Genomic DNA, 12088 nt, shown 5'->3' with positions numbered 1-12088 from the left:
GAAGGAAGTGAAATACCATCTGTCATATGCCTTCTTAAAGGCGACTTTAAAATATATTATAAACATAGCAAAGACTCAAAGATGAGAGAAGACACTAGCATTTGATTTCTAATGTCAACAAAACTTCTGAATACATGAAAATACCAGCTATAAGAGAATCTTTTTAATTTGAAGGAATGTTTTCTTGTATAGAGTTTAATGAAATTAATGTGATGGTGATGTACCAGTATAAGAAGCAGCCTAATGCTGGAACACGCAGTGTTTGGCTAACAACGTGTTGTCCGCAGGTGTTATTTTTTTAAATCCTTTGAGACAATTGATTCTTGCTTATGAAAGAAACTGCTTAGAGAGATTCCAGCAAAATGCAAGGTGTTAAGCTTTTTCTCAGATGCTGGTGAAATTCAGCGATCTGGGTAAAAAGAAAATAAAAAGGAAACCATATCTGTCTGAAAAGGAAATATTTGACCAGGACTACTATGTCATTCAAACTTCACAGCCTGGCAAGGTTGATTGTGGGGGGTATAAATTATCTGATCAAAATATACCATACACACCCAAGCAAAAACACTTGAAGTGTTTCATACATACAGGTACAGGCATGGGAGGAAACTTAGAGACCCAATGATATTAATCTGAAGGTTAATGCACTTTAGCACTTTGATCTTAATAGTGTAACTAAATTTAGGAACAGGGTGGCCAGAAAACCAACAAATTAAATGCATCTGTCATAGCCAAGCCTTGGTATTTCCATTGAGGAAGATAATTTTTCTATTCAGACCCAGAGCATAGGGAAATCAAGCAATCTTTTTTCCTATAAATTAACTGATCTCACTTTTAGTCACTCATCTCGTTGGAGATGGGTGGTGTCTCAGTGGTAAGACAGGACTCAAACTGTCCGGAGACACAAGCTTTGACCTGAAGAAAAGAAGCTCTCAGAGTGTAAATAATTATATATCTATGTTCAGTACTCTTCGCAGTTATATCAATACCCTGGTAAGGCAATGAACCTAGAGAAATCTTAATATGTGATTACTGTCAAAACCCCTTGTATTTTGTTTTTCTTATTGCACTGTATAAATCTTGTTTGATGATATGATGTCTGGAAATTGAATAGTCATTTGTCCCCTGTAAGAAGTTGTGGTGGTTTGGTTTTGAGCACTTGTGGCAATGCCCTTTTTAAAGGCATTTACATCAAAATAAGTTATGCAAGTTCCCCATCTGAGGCCTGATCCAAACATTATTGAAGTCAATGGAGGAGCCACCAATTGGCTTCAATGTTGCTTGCATCTGTCCCCTGATGTAAATCAGTGCAACTCCATTGTGGAATTATATGGATTTACACAGCTGAGTAGATGGCAATTTTGGCCTATTCTGATACGAGGAGGCAGACAGTGAGGAATCTCATTAGCTTCAATGGCACTTCAGTGAGGGATGCAAAATTTAGCTTCTTATATGTGGCAATGTTGAGAAAATAAGTGTGCCATAAGAAAGTGTTTCCAACTAAACTGTGCAATTTATGCAGGCATGCACCTTAATCTCTCTGAAATGTTGGTAACAATTACGGGTTTGCTATACTCAATTTCAGATGCAGCAGCTCAAAAATCTAAACTTGAATTACCTAGCTTTAGCTAACTTTTCTTTCTGTTGCAATTTGTCTTTTATATGTGAAGAAATTTGGGAAATCCAGAGTAGAGCCAGTACATGTTTTGTGAACTCAGATTTCTCACCATAGGTAAATCTAACTAACTAGAGCTATATACGCTGGTGCTGTGAATCTGTCAGCTCTTACAAGGGTCACTGTTGTCTGACCTTACTTTAGTAAAAATAGCTGGATAGGTTTTTATAAAAATTATCTCAATAAAAACTTTCCTGAAATAAATCATATTAATTATGTTTAATTAGTAATTATTACTGTTCTGGGCATGACCGGCGCCACTAGGGTCAGAAATACTATGAACAGAATGATCACTAAGAGCCTTGAGCATAAAAGCAGATGGCAGTTGCATGAAATCTTGCACCATCACCTTTCTGAGGAATGTTATCCTATACAATTAATGCACCTCAACAAGAAGGAACAAGACAGGATTTATCTTGCATCCAAAACCTAAGTAAGAAAGAAAGTGGAAGTATTTTGTTCAAAACCTACTGTACCTCAAGTCAAGACAAGTTATGCAATTATATAGGGAGGGAATGGCTCAGAAAATTATACTGAATGGAAAACTTCGAGAGCATGGTACACTAAATATGCTGATAAGGATGACAGTCTTAAAAGAACACTGTTAAGTTAAAATAAATATTTAGAAGGAAAGGTGGTCTTGTGTTTCAGACATTAGAGTTGGACTCGTGAGTAGAGTTGATGGGATGCCTCTCTCCAGTGGAAAATTTAAACTTTTCCTCAAAAAAACCCACACTACTGAGAGCATCTTCGGTTTTCAGCTGAAAATGTTTCAGTTTTCCATTGAGAATTAGAATATTTTTGAGGAAAGCAGACACTTTCCACAAACATTTTCATTTGGTCAAAAATCTAAAAAAATCTGGTTCAATTTCCATATACTTATGAACTTTAATAAACTTTTATCATTGCTTTAAATTATCCCAACCTCTTTTGTAATTCTCACAGTGGGACCAATAATTCAAGATTTATCCAAGCCATGGGATATAATTCGTCCAAAAAAGCATTAAGAAGAAGTAGGACTTTTTTTTAAAGTGGGGGGAAAAATCTCACAAATGACAACTAAATAAAGAGATTGAAAACATACCTGCAAACATAAGTTCTGACACATCAGGTTTGACATGGAGACAAGTAAAGAGTGGCAGAGCACACTGTGCCTCATTGACTTTCTCCTTCATCTTGCTCAAAGTGGTATTCATCCTCTGCAAAAAAAGGAGAGAGGTTACATAAAAACTATTGGTACAAAAGCACTCTGGAAATGGATGACCTGCCGCTAGTTGGGGAGACTTCTAGTTTTGCTGAAATTATCAAAAGAGAAAAAGGAACCCCTGAAAAATCAGAATGCATCACCATAAAAGGAGCTAATCTCTATGAATGTCACGATCTATACAACGCATGTTAATGTACAGGAATCAAAGTAGTAAATGCCTAAAGCAGTTCCCATTCTCCCTGAACTATTTACCATATCCGAGAGCAGGGGGAGATTTTGGGGACCTCATTGGGGTGTTTTGAAAATTTGGCAGAGATATGCAGGATGAAGTCAGTGTCTCCCATACACTCTGTTTCCTGTGACTGCTGGGGTAGCAATATTGATCGACACTGAAGATTCTTATCTTCAGTTGTTATATATGGGCTTGTCTACCTGCTATTCCAGAATAGCTATTTCTGATTAATTCCTTGTGTGGATACTCTTATTCCAGAATGAGACTGATTTATTCTGAATTATATCAATCTGGATTAAGAAAATTCAGAATATACTACTCTTAGTCCATAATCAGAGCATCAACACATGAAGTTAATTGGGAATAGTTAATCTGCTTTAAATACATACCTGGATTTATTCCAGATTAATTTTCATGTGTAGACAAGTCCTAAGAATAAGCATCAAGAAAAATATATCAGGAGGCTAGGAAGATCATCAAAACCTTAATGCTGTCTCTTAAACTGAACCACCATTTACTAAAATGTGATAGATATAAGAAATGTGATCTACTGCACAGGACAGAATCCTGGGAGCCAAGAATCCTGGATTATATTTCCAGCTCTTTGAATGACTTGTTGCTTCAATTTGCATATTCAGCTAAATTCTCTGGGTTATTGTTTGTTCCTCCATATAACAAGAATAATCATTCTAACCAGCCTCACCCCAAGAGCTGTTTTGCCCTTCTCTCTGTCAATATTTTACTGCTATTAACCTTGGAATAAGTCAATATCTGATAGTTTATTTGTACATATGCACACTATAGAGTATCAGACCAATCTATAATATTCTATTATTATATTTCATTATGTAAGTACTCTTTGCTTACTGTACATGATTAAAGGCAAATCCTGCTCACATGATTTACTGGACTTCAACAAATCTATTACACGAGTTGGTCAAGCAGGATTTGCCTTTAATGCTGCATAACAGTGCTATCCTATGGCATCTCTTTCACTTTCAGAAAGTTGGTGATAGGAGATTCATAAAATAAAAAAATAAATAGACAAACACGATCTGGACTACTACCTCATAACAGACTTGATAGATAAATGCTGCCTCTTTTCTTATTTATTAAATGTGCATGGACAGATTGCAATTTTCTTGAATGATTTAGTTATTTGAAATTATTTGACAAATATTCGTGCTATTAAATGTGTTTGATAAAATGTTAGTGAGGACACAAAAAGGTCAATTCAAATGAATATCTGTAGATGTTATTTTCCAGTATTCTCGCAGCTTGAATAACCATAAAAACAGACTTACATTTTGGATAAGTGTTTCCCCTATCAACATTCCGAAGATATCAGTGAATGTTACAGGCTGCCCAGAACGTTTCTTATTCCATAATGCTTCAATGTAGCGTTTGACTTTCTGAGGAGTGAGCAGCAGAAGTGGGTTATGACTGACAGAGTTCATCAATTCTTCATTAATCTCCTTTGGTCCTTTCCTTGGGAAATCTGGGTGAGAATACAAAGATGACATGTACCTGTAATGAAAATACAGTGATCAATAACTCTGTCAATAAATACACAAGACACTTGCGTCCTGATTTTGCAGTATAAAGGCCCAAATGAGCTAAATTTACAACAGATGGACTATCTAAGTTTTATATTTCACTCAGTTTAACAGATTTCCTATGTGATTATTCACTTTACGCAAAACCCTGGAGTTTTTATGCAGGAAAAGCTCCCATGGATGGGGAGTTCCGGATTTGACCTTCATGTCTTATTTACTCCCTTTAAAACATGAATATACCATGAGTAAAATTTTCAAGTGTGCCCACCTTTTGAAAATGGGACCTAGGTGCTTTTGAAAAATGTTAGGGCTGTCAAGCGATTAAAAAAATTAATCGCAATTAACTGCGCTGTTAAATAATAATAAAATACCATTTATTTAAATATTTTGGATGTTTTCTACATTTTCAAATATATTGATTTCAATTACAACCCAAAATACAAAGTGTACAGTAGTCACTTTATATTTACTTTTTATTACAAATATTTGCACTGTAAAAAACAAAAGAAATCGTATTTTTCAATTCACCTAATACAAGTATTGTAGTGCAATCTCTGTATCATGAAAGTTGCACTTACAAATGTAGAATTATGTAAAAAAAAAAAACCTGCATTCAAAAATATAACAATGTAAAACTTTAGAGCCGACAAGTCCAATCAGTCCTACTTCTTGGTCAGCCAATCTCTCAGATAAACAAGTTTCTTTACATTTGCAAAAGATACTACTGCCTACTTCTTGCATACGATGTCATCTGAAAGTGAGAACAGGCATTTGCATGGCACTATTGTAGCCAGAGTCGCAAGATATTTACATGCCAGATGCGCTAAAGATTCATATGTCCCTTGATGCTTCAACCACCATTCCAGAGGACGTGTCCATGCTGATGGGTTCTGCTCAATAACGATGCAAAGCAGTGTAGACTGACGCATGTTCATTTTCATCATCCGAGTCAAATGCCACCAGCAAAAGGGTGATTTTCTTTTTGGTGGTTCTGATTCTGTACTGTCCAATCAGAGTGTTGCTCTTTTAAGACTTGTGAAAGCATGCTCCACACCCCATCCCTCTCAGATTTTGGAAGCCATTTCAGAGTCTTAAATCTTGTAGCTATCTTTAGACATTTCACATTGGTATCTTCTTGTCAAATTTGCAGTGAAAGTATTCTTAAAACGAACAATATGCACTGGGTCATCATCTGAGACTGGTATAACATGAAATATATGGCAGAATGTGTGAGAGAGCAGGAGACATACAATTCTGCCCCAAGGAGTTCAGTCAAAAATTTAATTAATGCATATTTTTAACAAGTGTCATCACCATGGAAGCATGTCTTCTGGAACAATGGCCGAAGCATGAAGAGGCATATGAATCTTTAGCACATCTGGCACATAAATAACTTGCGACGCCAGCTACAAAAGTTCCATGCGAACGCCTGTTCTCACTTTCAATTGACATTGTAATTAAGAAGTGGGCAGCATTATCTCCCATAAATGTAAACAAACTTGTTTCTTGTAGCACTTTGCTGAACAAGAAGTAGGACTGAGTAGACTTGTAAGCGCTAAAGTTTTACATTGTTTTGCAGTTATGTAACAAAAAAACTACATGTGTAAGTTGCATTTTCATGATAGAGAGATTGAACTACAGTACTTTTATGAGGTGAATTGAAAAATACTATTTCTTTTATCATTTTTACAGTGCAAATATTTGTAATAAAAATAATAATATAAAGTGAGCACTATACATTTCATTTTCTGTGTTGTAACAGAAATAAATACATTTGAAAATGTAGAAAAACATCCAAAAATATTTAATAAATTTCAATTGGTATCCTATTATTTAACAGAGCAATTAATCATAATTAATTTTTTAATCATGATTAATTTTTTGAGTTAATCACATGAATTAACTGCGATTAATCGACAGCCCTAAAAAATTTATATAATTTCTTTTTGTATCATTGATATATTCAGGCATATCCCTAGTTTTGAGGATATGTATATTACATTAAAAAAATTACGCTGAAGTTGAGAATTAAGAGCTAGAAATAACTCAAGTGGAAACAATACAGGAGAATGTTTTATTTTAAAAAGCCACACACACAAATATAACCCATAAGGTAAATTTTAGAAAGATGGGAAGGTATAAGATGAGGTTAATCATATACAACACTCATGCACATACACAGAATATAGTATGAAAAGTTTTACTCATGGAATATTCTTGTTTTTAAAGGGTTTGGGCATGCATACATACAAACACACAGAGAGTTATGCTTATTTAGCTCTTTTCAGGCTCCAAATACATTATTTTACATTATTTGATGAGTCAGTTCTCCAAATGTAAACATGACTATACATGAAAGCTCCAAATAATTGTTTAAATTGTTCAATTAAATATAATCATGTTAATAAAATTATATGTGCCAATTGCCTTATAGTCTTGACAATTATCTTTCAGCAGCAGATCTTTATCCAGTCAAAAGGGTCAAAAACTGAAGTCCTAAACCACTCCTTATTTGGGCAAAACCCCTCTTGAAATAAATGGGGTTTTGATTGACTAAGGGCTGCAGAATAGGGCTCCCAAATGCACTGCATTTCAATTAGATAAAACTTGCTTATTTATATATATATGCTTGAGGATTACAAAATTAGAGAAGAAATTATTGCAACAAGCTAACAGTACAAAAAATATTCTGGCAATTCAGTCTTACTCAGAGAATGACCAAACAAATTTCTCAGTGTCATATTATCAATTCTGACTTTTTCTTATCTAATGTACTGACTGGTATGTATATGAACCACTGTCATCTATTACACAGTGGCATTGGGCCAGATTTACAAAGGTATTTAGGAACTTAAAGATATAGATAGGTCAGTGCCTAATTTGTAAAGAAAAAGGTATCTTGGCTCAAGAAATTTATTGCCGGGGCTCAAGCAATTTTTTTTACTTTCATAACTGATGCAGCAAGCCCAAAGGTGCCAGGGCTATGAACTGCCAAGCCTGGAGGTGCCGGGGCCCAGCCCTGGCATAAATTAAGCATTGAGATAGGTGTTTAGTGGGATTTTCAAAAAAAGACTAAGCAGGTTAGGCACCTAACCCAATTTGGTAATTATGTCACCTTCTAGTGGCCAAAAGGGATATACTACTACTGACAAGAAATGGAGATTTTTCACTATTTCAAATTAGCAGAAGCCTGTGTTTGGGGAATTTCCCCCCATGTAGTGTGTATACAGTTTAACGGATAACTGGATTGTCCATACATGTTACAACTCTTCTCAAAAGCCATCAGTGTTACTGAAGTTTATTTTTACCGCACTATAATTTGAACAGGTTTGTCTACTTTACATCTTTGTATGGATGTAAATACAAATAGCTTTTTGCATAATTTAGGTGGGAAAGAGTCACACTGTAATGTATGCAGTAGTAAATAAGAAAATAGAGCCTAGCTAGTCCTTAACAGTATATATTGGCTGAAGTCTACTGTACTAATAAGTAAAGCAAATAAATAAATGAACATCTTTGTTCTTTACAGTTTACAAACCAATTTAAAAAACTGCTAAAATCAAATGTACAAACTGAAAACAACTCTTAGTCCAAGTGAATGGTATTTTACACATTTAGGCCATTACTCAGCAATGCACTTACACTCATACCTAACCTTAAAGACCAAAGCAATCCCACTGCCATCAGTGAGTATTCACATACTTAAGGAAAGGCATGTCCATAAGGCTCCAATCCAGCAAAGCATTACTGAGGTAATAAAACTTACCATAATTCCAGAAAATTCTTTAAAACAATAAAATGGAGAGCTGGAAAGTAATTCAAAGCACATATGCTGATACTTAAAACCAAATTGATTTGGCCAGCATTTACACAATTTAGCAGTTATCTCATAAATTAGGATTGAAGTGGAGAAATTTTAGAAGTTGATTGCAAATATATTTTTAAAAATTGACAAGCAGCCAGATACTCCACAATCATTTACAAAGTAATTGAAAGATTCAAGAGTTTATAGCAGCATCCAGCAGTTTGTAACTCCTCTTCTTAAGAGGTAAAGAACATAAACATCTAAGCTAATATAACAGCTTTTAAATACTCACAGCAAGCAAAGGTTTGATGATTAGAGATTTTGTAAAAGTACACATGCAGTAACATGTACTCTCTATAACTTTCTCCAGTCCTCTCTTTTAATCTTTCACTTTTTATTAATGCCATTTGAAAATTCATAGAAGTGTGGGTTATCAGTTAGCAAGAGCCAGATATTTTCACAGTTAAGGGATAGTGAAGGAGTAATATTTTGTGCAGTGGTTTAGTGTGTTTTAGAGTTTACCAAGTGGGCAGGAAGCCTCTGGAGTCTGTCACTGCATAGCTGGGGGATTTTAGATCAGTCATTTATTCTCACTGTGCTTCAATATAATGAAACCTATGCCACATGTCCGATAAAAGATGTAATTAATGTTTGCAAAGTGCTTTGAGAATTTATGGTAGTGCAAAGTATTAACATGTGTATCAAATCACAGGTGAAATAAGTACACCAGCAAACTACAGTGTGTGTAAAAAAAGAAAAATGTGATGTGGAAGATCAGTCTATGGTCAGGCAAGATGACTGACACAATTAATGAGGTAGACACTCTCTTCCAAGGTCAAGCACGCATCTTGGGAAACCGGCAGAAACCTTCCCTTTCCCTCAAGGGGATACTCCACCCTTCAGATGGAAAGCATAACCCTGTTCCTGGGGGATAAATGGTATGGAAAAGAAAAAAAACCCTGTTCCTGGGGGATAAATGGTATGGAAAAGGAGGTACTAGTTAAGTGTCAAAAATAGTATTTCTTTATATTACACAGGACAATTCTGAACCAGTGTTATCACCCAGAGTGTGCGGACTTATTCGTTTAAACCCCAGCTATTTTTAAACTTATTTTTCTGACCTGATTGGTTTAAAGAATTTTACTATTTGGATTCAAATTCTATTATCTTTACCGTACATCAACATACAGGGTTGAACTCTCATCAACGCTGTGTTTGTTTAAAATGTAGCTCAGTGAGATCCAGACCTCAGGCACAACCAGCTCATGTTCTGACTAGTAAGTAGCTAATTTAATGAATTTAGGTTGAAGGCAGGAAGGACTCAGCTGAGGCAGGAAGGACATCTGTCATTCCCCTCAACACAGTTTACCAGGGCTGGCCTAAAGGGGAGATATAGGCTTGGCACCAGTCCGATGTTGGCTTCTTTTCTGGTCTCAAACTGAGAAAAAGCTGGCAACAGCACAGGCACCCTTCAGCTATATAGGAAAGAAACAAAGCATCACTAGCATACAGAGTTTCTGCCACATCTTAGGGTTAGCATGAGCAAATCAGTCATGTGGGCACAACATGGCCACTTTTCTGCAAGCCATATTCCATTCTCCCCTGCTCTTACCAATGGTAAAAAACTTCATATGAGACCATCCATTGCTAAATTCTCCAGAGAAAATAGGAATACATCTCAAATGCCAATAATTGGGAGACAGGGCTTCTTTCTGGCACTGTGTGTTCCCATCTTCTTATGTCCACATGAGAGATGTCTACTTAGAACTTGGCACATACACTGGTTGCTATAAATGCATTAGTATATCTTCACCCTGTTATGAAATTCTAATGGCCTTGACCCAGTTCATTTCTGCAGCAAATCCAACACGTGCACACCCATGTCTCTTCACAAAAGGTCTGATTTTTGTTTTCTTAAGCAAGGAAAAATCATCAACCTTTTTTGTGTGAATTTGTTCTTAAGTGGCTAGAGTCCCTGGTCAAAGGCTCCTATGGCAGAAAGTCCACAAGGCTACGGTGATGCCAAACTGTATAATCTCTCCTACCTACAAGGTGGCCCACCAGCATGAAAAGTGAGGACATTGGTTGTATAGTGACATGGCTATTGGAGATGGGAACTGTGTTAATTCAGATCCTCACTGATCAAGCTCCTCTGCAACCCTCTTGGAGTTGACGTTGCCTACATCCTGGCAGGTACTCCAAAATACTAGCAACCAAAGATTAACTCCATTGCCACTCTACTGCGCTGGATGGAGAATTCCTTTCCCCTGGTGATTGTACCCTACATCATAAAATACATTCTCCCAGTTATCAGTGGAAAGTTTCCACTGCACCAAAATAAAGTGGGGGGGGGGAGGAGGGAGGCGCGAGGGAGGGTGCAGAAAGCTTACCACGTAGATCCTGATAGACCAGCAATATATGTTGTACAGTCTAAAATTCCTGATTCGTAGAGCGCTTTCATAACTCCAGAAAACCCCACCATGGCCCGAAATCCACCACCTGAACCCAATACCGCTATCACTGGTACCTGGGAAAATGAAAAAGACAGCACACAACACAGTTGGCTGCTAGGATGCATTTTAAAGAGCTAAATACATTTTGTGTCCACCAATCAGTAGCCAAAGACATCAGACTTGTGCAATTAATAGTCACCATTCAACAGTCCCCACAGCAGAGACTCAAACCTGAATCCTTATCATCTCTAGGCTGCAGATCTAACAGGAGAACCAAAAAGGTTCTTCTTAACATTAGAACTGTTATTTTTAAAATGCATATTGTAGAAGAGTGGCAAATAGTCCAGTAAAAATCTGCAAAACGAGACCTTAAAAACAGAGGCTATGAAAGATGCCATGGCACTATTCATGAGTAATGAATCTCCTGCCCAAACTTACCCTCCCTACCCATGATATGCGGTGCAGCGTTTGTAATTTGATTGCTTCGATCCTCCCAAAGATAGCTGTATTTCAGTGGCACTCCATTATTTTTCATTATATTACTCTAGCACCAAGGAACTCTAATCATGGACCAAGACCCCATTGTGCTAGCCGCCGTATAAACATAGAACAAAAACAAAGGCCCTGCTTTTGAATCCCCAAGGGAAAAAGGCACTACAGAAATGTAATATCTTGTGACCGTAAAGGAATCCTCCTTGATCCACAGATCACCAACACAATACACCAGATTCTGATCTCAGTTCCCGCTGTGGCAAATCTGGGGTACTTCCACTGGCTTCCGTGGAGTTACCCTAGATTCACACTGGTGAACATGAGATCAGAATGTGGCTGAATAGCTCAGATGAGCTCAGTGAGAACATTATGATTCTGAGTCAATGAAGCTGCTGTTTCTATATACCATGCTGCTTAGTACTTTCCCTGAAAAAGAACGAGTACAATTTATTTGAAGAAGTCTGTATTCGTAGCCAGCTTTCTAAACAGTTATTTATAAATTTCTCTACACTATCCTGCTCCCCTCAACACCACTCCAACAGCAGCCCAGGATATAAAGAAAAGAAAAGATGTTACGCCTAATGATCTAAAACTAATAAATCCACAGAAATGTTTTTTAAAAGGAAACACATCTAAGTAACGTCTCAGTGAAGCATCCAAAGGCAGTG

The 12088-nt window shown here is 36.6% G+C and overlaps 1 protein-coding gene across 3 annotated transcripts in view; it reads right to left on the bottom strand.

Moving 5' to 3' along the window:
* Positions 1-12088, bottom strand: part of PLA2G4A (phospholipase A2 group IVA) — a 129833-nt gene that overhangs the window by 27866 nt on the left and 89879 nt on the right. For all 3 annotated transcript variants that reach the window (XM_038414861.2, XM_043490706.1, XM_043490705.1), the window contains 3 exons: positions 10866-11002; positions 4419-4641; positions 2760-2874 (listed from right to left, as the gene is read on the bottom strand). In XM_038414861.2, the coding sequence (XP_038270789.1) occupies positions 2760-2874; positions 4419-4641; positions 10866-11002 (475 nt within the window). The remainder of the gene's footprint in view (positions 1-2759; positions 2875-4418; positions 4642-10865; positions 11003-12088) is intronic.

Source organism: Dermochelys coriacea, chromosome 8 (assembly GCF_009764565.3).
Source record: "Dermochelys coriacea isolate rDerCor1 chromosome 8, rDerCor1.pri.v4, whole genome shotgun sequence".
NCBI classification, from domain to species: domain Eukaryota; kingdom Metazoa; phylum Chordata; order Testudines; family Dermochelyidae; genus Dermochelys; species Dermochelys coriacea.
Note: the sequence above shows the minus strand (reverse complement) of the source record. Positions and strands in the feature narration are given on the sequence as shown.